Genomic DNA, 21,713 nt, shown 5'->3' on the forward strand with positions numbered 1-21,713 from the left:
GTTCATGTCTCCAAGTGCTAGCCATAAAGTTCTACTGCGCTGCCTCAGATAGTCTTCCTCCTCTTTGTAATCTTTTTTCAGTTCTTTGTTAATCTCTGCAATCAGCGCTTCGCTTGCTACACTACTAGACATGGCTTGTTCTAGCTTAAGTTTCTGCTCCTTGATTTTGACTTGACTGTTTTCATGATGCTTCTTATTCCATCTCAAGATTGCTTGTATGTATGCTGCGATTTTGTTCTCAACTGAATCTCGGTAGTGTTGGTTCCAAGCTTCTCCAATGAGCTGTTTAACCTCCTCACCTTTACATAGTTTCCGATCATACCGGAACAGACCTTTTCGCTTCTTTGAGTCAGGTTCGAAGTAGGATATGAGGGGCCGATGATCTGAGCCTTCGGAGGCCAGGTATGAGCATCTGCATGTAGGGAACTCCTCTGCCCATGTGCTGTTCGAGATTGCGCGGTCGTGCCTGCAGTGAACCGTATGGGTATGTCTGGTACCACACCACGATAGGAAGTTACCGGAGTGCCGCAAGTCGAAGAGATCGCATTGAGACATGAAAGTTTGGAAGTCTATAAAGGATCCTTCTGTTCTTACGGTACCTCCTTCTTTCTCACTGTTGTTGATGATTTTATTAAAATCGCCGGTGAGGAACCAAGGTTGGTTCGGGTTAATCCCAACTCAGTGAGTCGTTGGAAGACTTGTCTTCTATGTTGTAGCTATGGAGCCCCATATGTGATTTCCAAGCTTATTGTCATCATTTATTATCCCCCCCCCTACCCCCTATTATATAGGCTAGCTAGTGAATATTCAAATTGAAATTGTCCCACTGGAAAATCTATTATCTATATGATTATAAGATTAGATCACTATAAGCAAAACTATCAGCATATAAAAATAATTATGAATGTAAATAAATATCAATTGGTTTACTTCCCTTCCATCTTTTACAATAATCATATGTATATATATGTGTGTTGTTATAAGAACTAATTCTGATTTTTGGAAAGTAAGCATTTCAATGAAGGGTAGAAATAAGCTTTGAACTTTCAGTTATGATTCCTGTCTATCCTACTCATGTCCAAAAACATTTCAGTCTTCTACATGTACTAGTGGTTTAATTGTAAACAGATAAATTGCCAGGGATTTAATTAAGAACTACTCTAGAATGCAAAACACAATGTTCAAGTCAATCAAATTTCGTTGCACAAACTATCTATGTCTTAAGTCCTAGAATTTTAATTTTTTTTTTTTGCAAATTCAATCAATCCAGACAAGGATGAAGAACAAGTTTGATAAGTTCAAAAAATCCTTAAACCAAATATCCTTGCAGGTATGTATATTGCTCATCTAAGATTAGTTCAAAAAAATCAATAATACTTCCGCATCTATCAATTATCCTAAGATCTAACAGACGATTAGTCTTAGATGAAGAAGTAATAGACTACCTAAACAATTTAGTCAAATGTAACAATTCATAATCAACCCTTGGAAATCCTAAATCTAACAAGTGAATTATTTTATCAGAAACACAAATTATAGTTTGAATAAATTGCATAAAGATAAAAGTAAAAACACAAAGGAGTTCATAATATTCTCTCAACAAAGTATGATTTCTGACAAAAATCTCTTGCTCCAAATCGCAAAGTACGATGGAATAATATTACAAAAATTTCTAGAAACCTAATTATAGTCTAAAGTACGATTTGGACTTGTTTGCAATTAAGTATAAACTTTGATCCATTCTGCAATTTTTTAAAATTTGTAAAAACTCGTCGAGTGCTTTGTTCACGATGGGTGTCGACCAACACCAAGTGCCGGTCTTGATCGACGCCATGTTCTTAGATCGATTCCGACTTAAAGTTTCCAGTTCCAGTTTTCTTTATGTTCCAGAATACTTCATCCTGGTCCAAAACGTACTTAAACCTACAGTAACTCTAATACAAAACTTATTTCATGGTTAAAAATCCATAGCAACCATGATATATAGTCGGGCCTGCATTTCCTCTCATAAGTGATATGATCAGTCTCTTGAGCACTTACAACAGTTGCTGATAGCAAACTTAATCCTCAAAATGGTTGTTTTTTGGCCAAATCTCACAAATAGCATTTTTAGTTTTTGTTACAAAAATCACATTTAAAAAAAAAATACTAAAATAACATTTATTAATCAATTAAAACTGTAAATTACTCTATATCTTACTCCCTAGATATTAACCCTTAAACTCTAATCGCTAATCCTAAACTGAATCGATAAATATATTTATTTATTTTCTTTAATAAATTCTAATATATATATATATATATATTTTTCTTCTTTATGTGCTAATTTTTGAACAAAAACTTGATTTTGTATTATTGAAAGGTATTTCTATTACTTTTGGTTCATTATTAGTCTTTGCGTTCTGTTTAGTTAGTTTTCAAAATAATGAACACAATTCCTAGCTTTTGTAGCGAATAAATGGGCACAAGTTTGAGATTAATTTGAGTTTGTTTTTCTAGCTTAAGATAACCTATATGTATATATATTTATTCAGGGCCGGTCTTGATATTTGGGAGCATATTTACACATAAAAATTTCAAATTATTATGTTGTTATATATACATATATATATATATATATATTTTTTTTATATATAAATTTGGGGATCTATTTACATATAAAAGTTTTCAAAAATTTTAGAAGCCTGAAGCGAATGTTTCATTAGGCTTGGTCCATGACCGGCCCTGTATATATAGAGAGAGCATCATTAGGATAGTTTATTAAGATAGTTTCTAAACAAGGTAGGGGAAAGAATGACATAAAAGTGATAATCATTTATTTGGTTAGAAATTTGAAATTTTTGTTGAGAAATGATCTCTTCGCTTGCCTTATTCCTAGTGGTCAGTCATATTTTTAATGTTTAAATTAAATCATATAGCTAAACATATGTGAAAATATTAATATAGAAAGATTAAGAAATTGGGTTTGAGAGATTTACCGTCCAAAGAAACTTTCTCGTATGAATAAAAAACAATATGAAATACATAAACAAGCCAAGAAGTAAATCACGTTGCCCCACTCTTATTAATAAACAAGCCAAGAAGTAAATCACGTTGCCCACTCTTATTAATAATACAAACAGCGAAGGCTCATGACTCACGACTACTCATTGGCCCATCCCCTTCCAATTGTCGCTAACTGTCTTTTCTTCTTGTCCTTGTTTTCGTCTACGTCAGTGCGAAAACATTTGTCTCTGATATAACTTTTCCAAAAACAACAGAAAGATAAGTAGAAAGGCATTTTCGAGCTCTCTTGCATGGCTTCCCTAGATTCTCATGTGTTGATGAAGATCGTGAGCTTCTTTTTATATACTCTTTTAGTCACTTCCGTTAGCTCGGAAACGAAGTGCCTGAACTTCCAGTCAATCATCAGTTTCGGAGATTCAATTACCGATACAGGAAACTTGATTGCTCTCTCTACTCCAAATGAACTTCCTGAATCCGCGTTTCTGCCTTACGGAGAAACCTTCTTCCACCATCCAACCGGCCGTTACTCCGACGGCCGCCTCATCATCGACTTCATTGGTACTTATTCTCTTTCCTTTCTATGTAGTTCACTCTGTTTTAGTCTTTGAGAAGAACCCAATAACAAATACTGAGGGTCTGAATGACAACATAGGAAACAAGCAGAACAATTGCGTGTGCGATACTAATAGTAATAAAAACATATAGGTATATAGGTATATATAGAGATTTTTTTACTATTAAAACCTGAAGACAGACCCAAAAAAAAACATTTTAATTCCTTGGTTCTGTTTATGTAGCTGAGGTCTTAGGGCTTCCACATGTGCCTCCTTTTTATGGATCTAAAAATGGAAACTTTGAGAAAGGAGTTAACTTCGCTGTGGGAGGAGCAACGGCACTGGAATGCTCCGTTCTTGAGGAGAGAGGGATTAGTTGTCCTCCTAAAAACAAAAGTTTAGGAGTTCAGCTTACGAACTTCAAAGAGAGTTTACGAAGCCTATGTGGCTCGCCATCAGGTAGTGAAGATCATCATCTTCATCTTCTTTTGTTTTTTAGTTTTTCCAATAGAGTGATGATTATTATGATTGGGTTATAACACTTGTAGTGGTTTCGTTTTGCTGTTAGATTGTATAGATATGATTGGAAATGCTTTGATTCTTATTGGAGAGATTGGAGGGAATGATTATAATTATCCCTTCTTCGGCCACAAAAACATTGAGGAAGTCAAAGAACTCGTTCCCCTTGTGATCTCTACTATTTCTTCAACAATCACGGTAAACATTCTTGATCTATCTTTTTGATTACTTCTTTAAAAATGATATACACGTTACGTTCTTTTTGGGACCGATTCATGTTTGAGTCCAGGAGTTAGTCGATATGGGAGGAAAAACATTTCTAGTTCCCGGAGATTTCCCGCTCGGATGCTCAGTAATCTATTTGACACTATATCAAACATCAAACAAGGAAGCGTACGATCCCCAAACCGGATGTTTGACATGGTTGAACGAGTTTTCAGAATACCACAATGAGCAGCTTCAGGCTGAACTCAATAGACTCAGGAAGCTTTATCCTTATGTCAACATCATTTACGGTGACTATTACAACGCTTTGTTACGCCTTATCCAAGAACCAGCCAAATTCGGTTAGACTTCTTTGACTCCTTCATTGAATCTAAACAACCAAATCACTGACTCAGTTTTTTCACCAAGTTTTCAATTAATGATACTTTCAGGGCTCATGAACAACCCCTTGCCCGTTTGTTGCGGTTTAGGAGGACGGTACAACTACACCTTTGGCGTAAAATGTGGTTTAAAAGGAGTTGAATGTTGTAATGATCCTTCCAAGTATGTGAATTGGGATGGCATCCATATGACTGAGGCTGCATACAAATGGATAGCTGAGGGTTTACTCAAAGGACCGTATGCTACTCCTCCTTTCGATTGGTCTTGCCTCAGCTCCGAGATCAAGGACAAGGAGTCATTAGACACATAGAATTATTCGATGAACAACTGAAACAAGCTGGTCCGAAAATTTAAGAGACAACGAGAGATAATAAGAAAAACTATATCATGTACAACTTAAAAGTGCTTGTGTTGGATCCTATATTTGTATTATACGCGTGTTGTTGCTGTAGCCTGTATTTGAATTACATATTGTGTTGCTGTTTGAGAGACGTGGTTCTCAAGTAATAGTACTGAAAATCATGTTATATTGCTAATAATATTTATTTTAGAAAATTTCATATCATATGTTTTCTTTAAACCCTAGAAGTTCCGAACCAAAATGCAGTTAATAAAAATATTTTCATAACACAGTACGTTAAAATCTCTAAACGATTTTAATTTATACTTATTTTCAAAAATAGTAATAATAATAGTGCATTTAAGGTATAGTTAATAACATCTCTTTCAAAGTCTGCAAGCCATGCATCAACTAACAGCGAACAAACAAAATAATTGATTCTCTACCCACTGCGTCCAATAAGTGATTCATTATAATTACTAGATTCTTTTTCCGCGCTACGCGCGGATAATATATTTAAATTTGTTACATTTATCATTTTTATTTATATGTAAATTTTTATATTAAATTATATATAACTAATTTTTAAATTTCATTTTTTTTCTATTTTTAGTTCGAAGTAAGTATTTCTATTATATGTAATACAATTAACTAATAAAATATGAAGAATCAAGTCCGAGATATTAGAGTTATGTAAAACAAAATATTTATGTATAGAACATAAATTATCTTATTTTAAAAGATCGGAATCTCATATCGAATAAATTCACAAAAATAAAAAATACTTCAATAACTAACTTAAAATATATAACCCCATTTTCAAAAAAAGCGTACGCAATAATATATTTTTACGTGTAATAGTTGAAAACTGACAACTGAATATCGATCTATAATATTATTTTAATATATCTAATGGTAAAATATTAATTGTAATAAAAAAATTTTGAATTTTGTAATATTACATGAATTATAAGGCTTTAAAATCTAAAATCTATTTTATTAACATAATATATTTTTTATTCATTTTTTATTTTGACGTTACTAAAATTGCTTTAGTTTTATTTGTATATTAATTTTTTAATAATGTAGTTTCTTCTTAAGTAATTTTAAAATTATCAATAATATAATATATTTAATAATTTTAAATATATCCAAATATGATGCCTCATTTTTATGTATGTTTGCGTTGAGCATATTTTATTTTACTAAATCTTTCTTTCTGTGTATATTTTTTGTTTTATTTTGTATTTTTACAATTTTATTACCTTATTCTTTAACTGCAGAGAATTGCGATTTCTAATTTTTGTTTCATATAACTTAAAAGTCTTCGGTTGATTTTTAATTGTTTTCTTTCTCTAATTACAATGTACCGTTCGATCATTTTTTTTAGATCAAACTACTAATATCATCATATAGAAAAATTTAAACTCCAAGAATGAAGTAAGTATTTGTGCTAGAGAAAACTGATTTAGCCACTAATATAGTGAGATATTATAATATTAGAATATATGTAAACTTTTTTCGGTTGTCTTACGCTGTACATAATTAAGTTGTTGTCAATTGATTCTATATTTGTGATAACTGGAAATACATCTTTATGTCTTCATTACAATCCTTAATTGGTATTCTCTTCGACCATTTCTAATATACTCAGAGTAATATAATATTAGATGTTGATTATCTCATTCCAATTAAGAATGCACAGAATAAGAAAAATTCAAGGTGAGACCACTTTACAATTTTGTTTTCATAACTATATAAAGTTAGTTTATAGATTACTCTATTTGTTTCAAAATGTAATCAGTTTTAATTAAAATCTGTAATATTTAAAAGTAATTACTTTTGAAAACTGTCATTTAATATATAAATTTAATCAACTACACAACAATTTACATAATTTAATTGGCCACACAATATCCAATAAATATAAAGTTACATTGAAATATAAAAAACATTTATATAGTGAAACAAAAAATATTTTTAAACCATTATATTATAAAACAAAGAGAATATTAAAATTATATTGAAACATTAGAATAGTAAGAATGAGAAAAGCTGAAATCTCAACGTCGATCATTTACGTCGGCCATGCCTTAGACAATCTCTAATGTATTCCTCTATTTTTTTTTTCTAAAATAGAGGAATTTCATAATAGAGATGGATTTGTCTCCGATATATTTTTATATTTTCTCTCCTAAAAAGAATACTATTGATATATTCTTTTCGAAGTTTACAAATGGAAAGGTGAAAACCAGCCTAATTTATTTTAGCATTTTATAAAATTACGATATTATTTACACTAAATATTTCTTTACAAACTATTATGTAAAAAAAATATAATTATATTTATATAAATAATATATTTCACTAAAAAAAATTTTCCGGTTATAATTGTTTAAGTAAAAATTTAAAGTATCATTTTGTAAAAACAAATAGAGGAGGTGACATGGCAAAAATATAGTTTCTCATTGGCCGATTATTTTTGCCTACGTGGATACTCTATCTTAGGCTTATATCCTCCAGTTTAATTAAAATCTGTAATATTTAAAGTTTTTTTGAACAAATATTCAAAAACTATTACTTTAGAAAACTGTCATTTAATATATAAATTTAATCAATTACACAGTAGTTTACATAATTTAATTGGCAACACAATATCCAATAAATATAAAGTTACATTGAAATATAAAAATAATTTATATAGTGAAACAAAAAATACTTTTAAGCCATTATATTATAAAGCAAAGGGAATATTCAAATTATATTGAAACATTAGAATAGTAAGAATGAGAAAAGCTAAAATCTCTACGTCGATCATTTACGTCAGCCATGCCTTAGACCATTTCCAATGTATTCTTCTATTTTTTTTTTCTTTAAAATAGAGGAATTTCATAATAGAGATGAATTTTTCTCCGGTGTATTTTTCTATTTTCTCTCCTGAAAAAGAATATTTTTGATATATTCTTTTCTAAGTGTACAAATAATACTTTTTATTTGTGAAAGTTGAAAACCAACCAAATTTATTTTAATATTTTATAAAATTATGATATTATTTACACTAAATATTTCTTTACAAACTATTATGTAAATAAAAAATACAATTATATTTCTATAAATAATATATTTTCACTAAATAAATATTTTCGGTTATAATTGTTTAAATAAAAAATTAAAGGATCATTTTGTAAAAACAAATAGAGGAGGTGACATGGCAAAAATGTAGTTTCTCATTGGCCGATTATGTTCGCCTACATGGACACTCTATCAAAAGCTTATATCATCTTTTTATTACTTGTTTGATAATAAGTGTACCTAATTTATATATTCATTTTTTTAAATAAACTAAATGGTATTTTTTAACTTAAAAACAATTTTCATACAAAAAAATTAAAACAATTTTTGTAAAAACAATGTTGTATGAGTTAAATACACTAAAACTTCTACAAAATTATTATTATTTAATATACTATTTTTTATCATAAACAGAATAATATTTGACAATCTAACTATAGTTAAAATATTATTCATTGATTAAAACAAGTGTAAAAATATAATCTAGATATTCACACTTTATTTTACTTTTACCACTAAATACTATTAATTTTACAGTTACTATCTTTTATCTTTTGTAATGTTTATATACGTTCTAACGTAATGTTTTTTCTTATATGCTTGATTACAATATTAAGGATTAATGCATCTATTTAATTGTTTAGGGGAATTTAGAATATATTTTTGGTCCAAAACTATGATCCAAAACCATTGTTTTCATATTTTCATTTTTAGTAAAAACATTTTCTGTTTTGAATTAATATCACATTCTAATTCGATACAACTTCATTGATTTTTATTTCCGAAAAATTTCTGTCATAGTTTTTTTTCTTACTTCTAATTAACTTTAGTTTTTATTGTTTTTGTTAAACTTCATACATTTTTGTGATTTTTAAACTTTTTTTAATTTTTTGTGAACATAAATGAAAAACGTTGACATGTTGTTGTTTAATGTGGTATTAGTTTGTCTTCTCTTATGGTTTCCTTATATTTCGTACTCTTTTTGTGAGGACTCAACCTTGGACAACACTTGGTTCAAAACATATGGTATTTACATGATAACTTGCGAGAGAATTTTTTTTTTAAAAAGACATTTAGTTACCAAATGAAGTTAATTAAGTAGATAACTAATGTTGCACCAAAAAAAACATTTTATTAGTTCATGATGCATGCTGCTCAACAGGATTACTTACGAAGGATGAGTTGTTTTGTTTCACAGATTGTTAAAGTGTTAATGTCAGCGTTCATTATAGAACAGTCGATTAGTCACAAAAAAAAAAGAGAACAGTCGATGGTTAGAGGGGTTCAAGTCATGGTTTAGTTGCCAAGAGCTTCAATGGTCAAGTTCAAAAAAGAAATAAATGCGCTGAACTGAATCTCAATCAATTAAGATCAATGTGTAAGAATCTCTACTCGAGATAGTGGTGACTATTTATATTAGACTTGTTTTTAATGTGCATACACTGATTTGAGAAGAACTTGATAAGTACTGGACATAGAGTATACATCACGCAAATGTTTGTTCTCTCCTCACTCCATTTCAGAATCTCTATAGCTAAATTGAGAGGTGATGTTCGGGTGCACGCTCTTGCACGAAGAAACTTGAACTTAACTGGCATGTAATTGAATGCAAGCTGACCCAAAGTGGAGTGACCACTGTTGAAACTTGAAACGGTAAAAACTGACCACATGATTATAGGTCTTGGAACTCAAATGACTTCAGAAGTGTTACATCCCTTCCGCCATATGGAAACTTTTTTGAATGAGAGATTCTTATCACATTGGGTTTTCAATATGCTACTACATAGATAAAAAGAGAGTGGAATTTAAAAATATAATAGTGAAAATACTTATACCTTGGAGAAAGATTAAACTTGGGAAGCCTGACGATGGAACTGTAGAGGACCTCTCAGACATTATAGAGTTCCATTGCGATGAACCTTCAAATTAGCATATGTGTTGTGTGCTTAAAACTATATGAATCCTATATACCTGAGAGCAGATTTCTTTCCTTCAGACACCAAAGAGCACAGTGTATAGTAGTTATAAGCTAATACCACTCTTTTGGAGTAAACCAAAGTGATTCAGTTGAAACCTGCAGTGAGCATCAATGCTTAGCCACCTGATCAAAAAGCATCAACGCTTAGCCACCTGATCATGGAAACAAAACAACTAATACCAGAGGGAAGCATAATAGATAGATGGAACATGTATGACGTATCTCCTCGATAATGGGAACGTCTATTTCACAACTTTGTACTTTGGAGAACACATGACTAAACAAAAGAAGGGGTTGGACAGTATTTATTTTCACATATGTGGGCACAAAGGTTCATATTGTTAAAAAAAGGTTCTCAGCTCTAAGGTAAAAAAATTGTTAAGTAGTAATGTAAGAACTTACCTGTGAAGTATGGTCATCATCCTCTGAATCCTCCAGACCTGTAACCAATAGCAGTTAACATAAAGCCCCAAACTAATTCTGGAACACTAATTAAAGTGTGAGTGGAAGCCATAAGTGTACTCACGGATAAGGCAGATAATATATATGCTATTTCAATTTCTCTCAGCTTCCTGAAGAGCTAGAATAAGCAACTTCTTTGGTGTCAGTGTTTCTTGCAACCTAACCTTAAAATTTTCAGTGAAAGTGTTAATACCTCCGGAAAATTGATCCAAAGTCGAAGAAACAATGGAACATTTCTCAGAGAGGAGGTGATGCTTACTTGTTTCCTGAAGAAGAAGCAACTTTGCTTATCCCTTGCAACTTCTTCAGTAAGTTTAATTGCCAAATAGACAGAAGATGAATGAGACCTGAGGAGATAAAAACAAACTAGCAATTATAGAATATGTGTTGTGGAAGTACCGACGCGAAAAGAAGGATAAAAAAATATGTTGGCGGCATCTGTTGAGCCAAATCTTTCTCTTCCCCTGAACAGAGATATAAAAAATAATGATAATTTTTTTCAAGTCAAACTCATCGACATTGCAGTGGGATGCAGGCATGTCATCCCCATGACATCGTAGAAGAACATCACCTTTTCATCATAATCGGAGGTGATAGGGGATTTTCCATGCGGTTTCATCGCGAATTGAGGTTAGAGAATTTTAGGGTTTGGTTTGCAATCTGGAGAGTAAATCTGTATATAAAGTAGCAGGGAAAGAGTAAACGGAATTGAAATCATAAAGAAGAGATTGATGGATCGAGAAGTAATGGAGTATTGATTGTGGAGATGAGAATGGAGAGAACTGAAACGATAGAGAAGAACCCGTAAGACGAAGAGATAGAGGAGAGAGGCGTAGTTCGTCGTGATATCCGTCTCGTTATTTTTTTTTTTAATTGAACCGGATAGCTCAGCCCATTGCTAACCGGTGAAGCCCATGAGAACAGATCAGAGCCCGTACGAAATCATCAGTTCAAAGAGCAGATCCTACGTGTATTAATGAAATGTTTTCATTGGCCAAATATAATTGTCGACGTGGACATCCTATAATCCCTTTATATTTGGCTTTTAGTATAGAATAAATTATATTTATTATTTGTTTTTTGTTCATTTTGAGCTCACGAAAGTGAGGAAAAGAGTAGCTAGATAGAAAGAGAAGGGATTTCAAATTGAAAGGGACGTCCGAGTCAGGAGACCAGGGGCGGATCCAGAAAATAATTTAATGTGGGTACAATATATATAATTTTTTAACATAATATATAAAAAAATTATCTAAGATAAGTTTTTTTTACATTAATTCATAAAAATAGTTTTCAGGGACGAAAATGACCAATTTTTTTATTAAATATAAAAATTATATTTATACCTTATGGTTAACTAATCTGGACTTAAGATTTAGAGTTAAGAGTGAAATTCTAAGATAGGAGTTCAAATTTTAAAAAATAAAAAGATAAAAAATTATTTTGGTCATTTTTCTATTTAAAGACTATTTTTGTGACAAAAACATAAATGTACTATTTAAGAGAATTACCATGATATATATTTATTAAAACTTTAATTATATATTAATAGATTGAATTCTTCTTTAAATTATATTTTAAAAAAGTTACTTGAAAAAAACTTGAGTCAATTAATAAGATAAATAGGTTATGTTAAACACTTTTTATTAGTTATATTAATATAAGTACTAAAGATAAAATTGATAAAATGATTTTTAAACTAAAACTTAAATAAAATAATTTATTTTTAAATAAAATAATTTATTTTATTGAAAAGGTGAAAACTAATATTAAAGTAAAGGAAGAAAATAAATTATTTCTATTTGATTGCAAAAACACGAAGGAGAAAGGAAAACTTGTCTTACAAAAATGTGACTAAAATAAGATAAACTGTACACAATTTTTTTTAAAAGAGCTCAAGGGATTCGAACATGGGTTGCATGGGGCACTTCTGAGCCTTTAAAACCATCAGAGCTGGCAACATTTATACTTAACTTTGTACAAGACGCTATTTTAACTTTAGTATGTGGCACGTGCCACACCTTCTCTAAGGGTGGGTCCGCCCCTGCAGGAGACCAAAGCTTCGAGCCTCTCACATGGCGTCTCCCTATTGTCCTCTGTTGATGAAGAAGCTCATGATCTTCTTTTTATCTTCTCTACTTCACACTACTATTGTAAACTCGGAAACGCAGTGTCGGCGTTTCAAGTCGATCATCAGTTTTGGTGATTCCATTGCCGACACAGGAAACTTGCTCGGCCTCTCTGATCCTAACCATCTCCCTCACGTGGCGTTTTCGCCGTATGGGGAGACCTTCTTTCACCATCCCACTGGCCGTTTCTCAAATTTTGCTTACAGGAAACTTGCTCGGCCTCTCTGATCCTAACCATCTCCCTCTCTGATCCTAACCATCTCCCTCACGATACGTGTCTAATCATGTATCTTTTTGTCTTTACAGTGTGAGTGAATGTGAATGTACATCGATCTTCCGAACAACAGGAGCATAACCGAATCATGGACTTGTAATTGTTTCTGGTTTTCACCCTTCTTGAAATGACAACAAAAAATCACAACGAAAATTATGTAATATTTTGGTTACCAAACCGCTATCTTTATCTTGTAGTATAAAGAAACAGAACAGATGATAGTTTTCTTTTGTACTCCTGGTTGGAATCTTGAGATGAAACCAACAGAAGAATTACTGATAGTTATCTTCTGCTCTTTCCTTGTTATATTGTTTATGTATATACCACTCTTCCGTATTATGGGTAGGCATAATCGAATATCCAATTTTTTAAAAAGTATTCGTGATCCGATCTATTTCGTAAGATTTGATTTGACCCATAGTCCAGAAAATATATGTCTTTAAACGGATATTAGATTCAATCCGTTCAAATAAATTATATAAAATTAAATCAAAATTAATATAAAATAATTATCTTTTATTTCTAAAATATTTATTTAAAGCTCTAATAACTAAAATAATTAATTTTTTTAATAAAATATCATAACTTATATAAAATATAATTATATACATATATATATATATATATAGTTTTATAAATATATGTATATATTTGCATATATTGGATCAAAATGAACATTCATTTTTCTAAAGAAAATAGTATATCTGATTTACTTTGTTTTTTTTACGGATATTGCATATTAGTATTTGTTTTGTTTCGTGGAATTACGAATATCCAATTTTTTTGGTTCAAATCAAACAGATAACATATTAAATCAAATTTTACTGATATTTTCTTCATACCTTTAAGAGTATTTTCAACTTATTGCTATTTTTATTTCTAAAATAAAGTAAAATTGCTCCAACCCACGTTTATTTATTATATTCTATAATATAGATTGCTATATTTTCCTTTATTTATAAAGGAAGCAATATCTTTTTTTTTCTTTTACTTTATATTTTGAGATTGCTATTTTAGAGTAATACATTGAAGTATATCTTACCTCTATTATAATACATTGGAAATGGTCTAAATATGTATAACTTCTTTTCATGATTATTCTTTTATGAATGGTAACGTTCATGTCTAACACATGAAAACATCTAAAAGTAAAACCACCAAAGTGTGGTTAAACCTTATTGGTTCTTTAACTTACAGCTTATATGGCTCTGTTCACAGCTGATTCTTAGGGGTTTCCGATTGTGCCTCCTTTTTATGGACCTCCAAACGCAAACTTTGAAAAGGTAGTCAATTTCGCGGTAGGGGAAGCAACAGCACTGGAACGTTCTTTTCTCGAGGAGAGAGGGATTCATTTTGCTTACACCAACGTCAGTTTAGGAGTTTACACCAACGTCAGTTTAGGAGTTCAGCTTAAGAGCTTCAAGGATGCTTTGCCTAACAGGGGCGGAGGTAGTGAAGGAGGTGTGGGGTCAACTGACCCCACTACTTTTTTAAAAAATATTTCTTTTTTATTTAAGAAAATCTGTACTGACTTCATAAAAAAAAGAAAATTTGACCCCACTAAAAATATAACTTCACAAAAATAATCACAAAACATTAAAGATTGAAAATAATTTAAAACTATATAAATAATATGTTTATTTTATTTGTGAAACATTTGATTTATATTAATTTTAGCTTAAATTTCAATAAACATGTTTTTTATATTAAATGTTAGTTACATATTTCAATAAAACCCAAATTGTTTTAGGTCCAATAATTATTATTTTTTTTGAAATTAATGAGTGAATTTGAAAAAAAGTGATTTGTGCTTCTTTTTTGGACAAACGCAAAAAGAAAGAACTCTCATGTTACCCAAAGTTTTCTATTTTTTTTTGTTATACACTCTCCTCTTTATTTTACCAAACTAGAAATGATTATGATTAACTAATTCAATAAAAATGTTTAAGGTTTATATTCATGATCTGAGTATTTTTTAAAACTAATTTTGTTTTTACAAGTAGATTAATCTTTAAAATTTACCAGTTAACTAATGGATCAGTTTCTGAATCGGCGAAAAAATATCAGCAAGTGAAAATTGTCAAAAAATAGTATTACAATATCGCAGTAGTAATGAGTACCTAAAATTGTTCTGATTTGTTTTATCGAAAATATTTTAAATTGTAGTAAATAATTATGATAAACAAGTTTTAAAATATGAATGATCATAGAATATATTTATAGTTTTTTGTGGTTATAAATTATGTATTTGGAAAAAAAAATTTGACCCGGTTACAAAAAATTTCTGGCTCCGCCACTGGCCTAAGCTATGTGGCTCCCCATCAGGTGTGTAAGTTCAACACCTTTCTTTTATGTACTTGGTTTGTGCTTAGAGTTCCAACTTGTTTATGTTAACCGCCAAGATGCACAACCATTCCAGCTAACTTGTAGTAATAGTTTACTTTGTTAAATCATTGTTTTAGACTGCAGAGATATGATCAAAAATGCTTTGATCCTCATGGGAGAAATTGGAGGGAACGACTATAATTACGTTTTCTTTGTGGGCAAAACCATTGAAGAGGTCAGAGACATAAACTAATATAATACTATTCATTATAACAAACTATAAATTAGCTATTTGAAATAAACTAATACATATTAAAATATTATGCCACATATTCTATAAAATATTATTTTAAAGCCTCAAGCAGAATATTTAATATAAAACACATAATTTTTCTTGAAAATATATATTCTTAGAATTATGTTCTAATCTTACTTCTACGTATTTAATTATTTATATAATTATAGTGTGTGAAATTAACCTAACCGCATGGAATTTAATTCATTGGTATTATTTGTTTGAGAATTATGAGTATATCTTAAAATTTTGATCAATATACTGACGTCTAATTCATTATGTTTATATATATATATATTTTTTTCTTTGAGAAAAGATTGAAACACAATAATTAAATATACGAACTCTATATAATATTTCTAAATATATATAATTTCCACTAATTAAAACCTCTTACAAATTGATTGATTTATATATATTATGTTACATATCATATAACAAATATGATTTTAAATATTTGGTCGAGAAAAATATTTAGATTTCTATCCTAATTATTATTTTTATTAAGTTGAAATAACATGATAAATTTAAATTGATAACTCTCAGTTAAAATCATAAGAACATGACAAATAACTAAATTATCTAAAATTATGGAAAAAAATTTAAATAAGCAAAATCAGTTCTCGTATAATAATATAGATAGATGTTCATGTTACAAAAATAATTTTATAATTTACTAGTTTATTTAACTATTTTATTATTAATTAAGAAACTTAATTATACTTATGGAATATATAAAAAAAAATTAGAAGTGCTTTTTCTTTTGAAGCCCATAAAAACTCGTTGGGTATAATATGGCCTTATAATGTGCCTAATAACTAGTGAAGCCGAAACCGTTAATTACATCTTCTACTTTTAGAGTATGTAGCCTCTGTATCTTGTTAAAAACCCTAAATTCATTCCTCAACAACCCTTACAGCATGGCCGAAGAGCTCGTCTTGAAAGGCACAGTGTGCGCCCCCACTGATATGGTCACCAACATGATCGTAACTTCGCTGCCAAACAAGTCAATCCCTATTGAAACAACGACGAAGATCTCCGATCTTCCGGTAAATTTGGTAGAGGAGATTCTCTCTAGGGTTCCCTTGAAATATATGAGAGCAGTGCGGTTAACTTGCAAAGAGTGGGACACTTTATCCAAGAGTCCAATCTTTTCAAAAATGCACGCTGATAAAATAAGATCAGATGAGTCTATGATGATGATCGCAATGATAGATTACAATCTTTATCTCATGAGGGTCGTTTTCTTTGTTAATGAAGATCCACACCTAGAGCGTAAAGGTAAGCTTACTTGCCAAGACATACAAAGTAAGATATCTCAAGTTTTCCATTGTGACGGTCTATTGTTATGCGTCTTGGAAGAAGATGCTACCAAAGTTATTGTTTGGAATCCTTATTGGGGTCAAACAAGGTCCATAGATTGTAGATACTCTCACCGCCCATACAGATGGGACAGGTTTACTTATGCTCTCGGATACGAGGACAAGGGCTCTTGTCGTAGCTACAAATTCTTGAGGTTTATAGATAAGTACTACAATGCACCCATAGACCAGTTTTTATGGTATGAGATTTACGATTTCGAGTCTAGTACATGGAAGACTCTTGATGTCACTCCACACTGGCGTATACTATTTAGTCAGCGTGGCGCGTCTCTCAAAGGTAACACTTACCGGCCTGCTTCACAAAGAAACACAAACGATGTGCTTGACGATCACATCATCTGTTTCGATTATACAAGTGAGAGTTTCGGTCCTCTTCTGCGTCTCCCGTTTGACGCTGGTGAGGATGACTATGTGACTTTATCATGTGTTAGAGAAGAGAAGCTTGCGGTTTTACTTACTCACAACGAAGCAGGTCCAATGGAGTTTGATATATGGATTACCACTAAGATTGAGGCCGACAAGGTATCGTGGAGCAAGTTCTTGAGAGTGGAAACGGAAACGGGATTTTTTGCTCTGGTTAATTGTGATAGTTTCTTCATTGACGAGGAGAAGAAAGTCGCAATGGGTTACCACAATACATTTAACATTGTTGGAGAAGTTGGATACTTGAAAAAGCTGGAGCTCGTAGAACGTGCAGGCACAGACGTAGGCTACTGTAAGTCAAACGGGTGCTCATATGTTCCAAGTCTAGTGCAAATCAAGCAATCTGCTGCAGGAGGAGGAGGTGAAAGGAAACGACAGAGCGACTTAGAAAAGCAACGATATGATCAAAATATGTCGAGACTTGCCACTATTGAAAATCGTAGCAGTGTGTGATACTCTGCAAACGAGGAAAAAAACTAGATGATTAGTCTTTCATTTAACTCTCTTCTAATGCAGTGTGTATTTATTAAGATGTCTAGATATTCTCACCGTCCTGGTGGATGTTACGGGTTCGGTTACGCTCTTGTCGTAGCTATAAATTCTTCTTTCTTTTTTTAAGCAGAAATATTTTGTATTTGCGGATAATTGAACCAAGCAGCTATTACTAGCTATAAATTCTTGAGGTTTATAACATTACAATGCACTCAGAAACCAGTTTTCATGGTATGAGCAAGAATATAATCAAAAGGAGATGATTAGTTTCAATACCGCCAGCTCGGAAACTAAGAGCACCAGCATTAATGAACCCCCGGTTGGGGTTCATAATTTGAATTTCTTATTATTTTTTTTATTTTTCGTTTGATTTAAAAAAAATAAATAAATAAATAAATTGACCAATAGCGGACTGCTACGTGGCGTGGGGTTCGCTGAACAGTGACGATCCGGGTTCATGCGGAAGGAGCGTGGCGAGACAGGGTCATTACTGTAGCATATTATAATATTTGTTTTTTCTGGAGAAGCGTGTGAACTCCACTCACAAACCGTCAATGCTGGTGCTCTAAGTGCCAGAACTTCAAACCCCGATCATAAGTTTCAGCTTTTTGATTGCCTACAGCCTCTCTGATCCTAAGGACCTTACCAAAAATATTATTTTGTAAAATGAAAACTTGTTAACATGCTATTAGCAAGTGAGATGAAGAAAAGTATCAGAGCAAGTTTAAGACATGATGAAGCTTATCAACTGATTTTATTGATTTTACATAGTGTACTATATGAAAAAGAAGTGATTAACAAGAAGTCAAGTATGGTAGGAGTAGGACTGTACGCTCGTATATACCACAGAAAATAAAACATGTTTACAATCACATTTGTATTCTAACAATATTCGTTTTTATATCATTTTTCTTTCTTTCAAACATCATCAGTTGTGTAACAATTTAATACAAATTACTCATTTTAACTACGTTTAATGGATAATTTCCTCTAGTATTTGTATTCAAGAAAGTTGATGAATGAAAGTTAGTTGTGTTTCAAAAAAAAAAAAATTACGTTTGGTGGAGATTTAAAAAAAATTGAAAATAAAAAAGAAATCCATTTTTAAAGGAGTTGTTGGGATGAATGGTGCTGTTTTTTCTGAAAAGGAAAAAAAAAATATTTATTAGAATTAGTTTCTGAATTGAGCGAGACAGAGACAGAAGACAGGGGATTTTGTCCTCAAACTTAAAATCGCAAAACCCCATTGCTGAAGACAGTGCTTCTCTTTTCTACTCTTCTTCATGGCGTCTTTAGCCTCTCATCTCTCCAAGAAACTCAAAAACTTCTTTCTAATTACTTTGCTAACCACTGCCGCAGTAACTTCAGAACAACAGTGTCGGAATTTCAAGTCTATCATAATCTTCGGTGATTCCATCACCGACACCGGAAACTTGCTCCACCTCTCCGACCTTAACAACCTTCCTCAGTCTGCGTTTCCTCCGTACGGTGAAACCTTTTTCCACGTCCCCACAGGTCGTTTCTCCAACGGCCGTCTCATTATCGACTTCATAGGTAGATGATATATTCTCTCTTACGACCTGACCTCTCCAAGAATATCTGGAATCCTAATTTTTTTTTTTTTTGAACTCTCTCGAATCCTATTCTATTCTTTAGCTTTAAAACAAAGTCAAAATATTTTAGTATTACTCTTTCACTCAAAAATAGAGTAAAACGAGATATAATTGGAATGCATGTTTTAGAATAGAACTGAATTCTTAATTCATTTTTATTTCATAAAATATTCACCAGTTGCAATGAATAAAAAAAAATGAGTATTCCATTTCATTCATTGTCGTTCTAAAAAAAATAATAATATTTTTTTGAAAAATCATTCCACGTGAAAATAATTATAAAACAAATGGAATACTAATTACATTCCATTTGATTCCACTAATGATCAATTGATCATTCCTTTAATTCCACTTATTTCTTTTATTAACATCCAAAATAGTGGAGTACTAGCCTGAGTTTACTTTTATATAAGTAGAATAATTCACTTATCTTTTTGTTAGACGCTTTATTTTTCTTTTTTAAATAAAATGTCATTGGAATATAATTCTAACTCTATTATAGAGTTGTTATATTTTAAAGAAAAAATTAAAGTGAATTAGAGATGGTCTAATAGTCTACTTGTGACTACACTTGAAACAATGCATAGCAAATCTCCAACAACTTGGAGCTTCTTCTCTGTTGTGTCCTAATGCTGAAGTCACTTTATGTTTGGAAGCAAATGAATGTTATTAACATTATGTTCTTGTAAGATGTTTTTCTAACATGGTCTAGTCGTATGCTCTTTCTCTGTTTTTTTTTATTGTCTTGAACTACAAGTTAAGCAAAAAGATACCTAAAGTGACACTCATGTGTCTTATTGGTCTTTCTTGGGATCTTTTTACAGCTGAATTTTTAAGGCTTCCTTATGTGCCTCCTTACTTTGGATCCCCAAATGAGAGCTTCCAGAAAGGAGTTAATTTCGCTGTAGCGGGTGCAACCGCATTGGAACGGAGTTTTCTTGAGAGCAGAGGAATCCATTATGCTTACACCAACGTTAGTTTAGGAGTTCAGCTTAAGAGCTTCAAGAAGAGTTTGCCAAATATATGTGGTTCACCTTCAGGTTAATGAAGATCAACTCTCTTTTTCTTTTTTTGTGAATTATAACAAGTAGAAAAGTTCAATGAAACAAGCATACTTTTTATCCAAAAATAAAATAAAACAAGCATAGTTGTAATGGCTTCTTATAGATTGTAGAGAGATGATTGGAGATGCTTTGATTATCGTTGGAGAGATCGGAGGGAATGATTATAACTACGGACTCTTGGTTGGAAAAAGCATCGAGGAGATCAAAGAACTGGTTCCGCTAGTGATCAGTACTATATCTTCTGTGATTACGGTAAACATTCTCTCTTGGAAAGTCCAGTTTTTGATGTTCTGCATGGTTTGAGTTATGAGACAGGATCTTGAACGCGATGTAGGAGTTGGTTCACATGGGAGGCAGAACGATCATGGTGCCTACGGACCTCCCAATCGGATGCTGGACATCGTTTTTAACGCAGTATCAAACATCAAACCAAGAAGAATACAATCCTTTAACAGGATGCTTGAACTGGCTAAACGAGTTTGTAGAACATCACAACAAAGAGCTTCAAGAAGAACTCAACAGACTCCAGAAACTCTACCCTCATGTTACAATCCTATATGCTGATTACTACAACGCCTTGTTACATATTTTCCAAGAACCGGCCAGATTCGGTTTATTTCTACATACCCATTTTTCTTCGGTTAACCAATAAACTAACCAAGTTTCTTAATAAACCCATCATTGTGTGTGATCATCAGGGTTCGTGAATCGACCTTTGTCAGCTTGCTGTGGAACAGGAGGTCCATACAACTTCAACAATGGTAGTCAGTGTGGAACTAAAGGAGTTGATTGTTGTACTGATCCTTCTAAGTATGTGCATTGGGACGGTTTTCATTTGACCGAGTCTGCGTATAGATGGGTCGCCATGGGATTACTGGAGGGACCCTACACGCTTCCTGCTTTCGACTGGTCATGCCCCGGCTTTGATATTAAGAACAGAACATCATCAGGTAGACAGTATTCTTTTAGCAGTAGGTGATGGAGATTTACTACTTCACAAAGGCTTTGTGAGAGAATTAAGTTGGTAAGGAATAAGAATTGTATCCCTAATGTGTTTGTTTCTACTTAAGGTGAAAAAATGAACTGTTTTGCACTTGTGGATCAAACTTATAAAAGGTCACAAACTGAAACATTTATTTGAAATTAAGTAGTATCAGCAAAAATGTACAGGAAGAAAAACTT

General features: G+C 31.7%; 3 protein-coding genes across 3 annotated transcripts; all 3 read left to right on the forward strand.

Annotated features, from left to right (window-relative positions):
• The first annotated feature begins 3,153 nt into the window (after positions 1–3,153).
• LOC106421974 (GDSL esterase/lipase At2g27360) lies at positions 3,154–5,245 on the forward strand. Its single transcript, XM_013862810.3, is given in 6 exon segments — positions 3,154–3,564; positions 3,804–4,019; positions 4,129–4,277; positions 4,369–4,645; positions 4,736–4,992; positions 4,995–5,245. Coding segments are annotated over 6 exon segments (1,212 nt in total). The 5' UTR covers positions 3,154–3,296; the 3' UTR covers positions 5,040–5,245.
• A 1,801-nt stretch (positions 5,246–7,046) lies between these two features.
• On the forward strand, positions 7,047–18,759 carry LOC106421971 (F-box protein At2g38590). Its single transcript, XM_048740107.1, has one exon. It carries the CDS (start codon positions 16,478–16,480, stop codon positions 17,813–17,815), a length of 1,338 nt encoding a protein of 445 aa, XP_048596064.1. The 5' UTR covers positions 7,047–16,477; the 3' UTR covers positions 17,816–18,759.
• A 343-nt stretch (positions 18,760–19,102) lies between these two features.
• Positions 19,103–21,663, forward strand: LOC106421972 (GDSL esterase/lipase At1g28580). The gene is made up of 5 exons (XM_013862809.3): positions 19,103–19,408; positions 20,292–20,507; positions 20,635–20,783; positions 20,866–21,142; positions 21,230–21,663. Exons 1-5 carry the CDS (start codon positions 19,138–19,140, stop codon positions 21,508–21,510), a joined length of 1,194 nt encoding a protein of 397 aa, XP_013718263.1. The 5' UTR covers positions 19,103–19,137; the 3' UTR covers positions 21,511–21,663.
• The last annotated feature ends 50 nt before the right edge of the window (positions 21,664–21,713 follow it).

The sequence above is a fragment of the Brassica napus genome, chromosome A9 (genome assembly GCF_020379485.1).
Source record: "Brassica napus cultivar Da-Ae chromosome A9, Da-Ae, whole genome shotgun sequence".
Taxonomy (NCBI): domain Eukaryota; kingdom Viridiplantae; phylum Streptophyta; class Magnoliopsida; order Brassicales; family Brassicaceae; genus Brassica; species Brassica napus.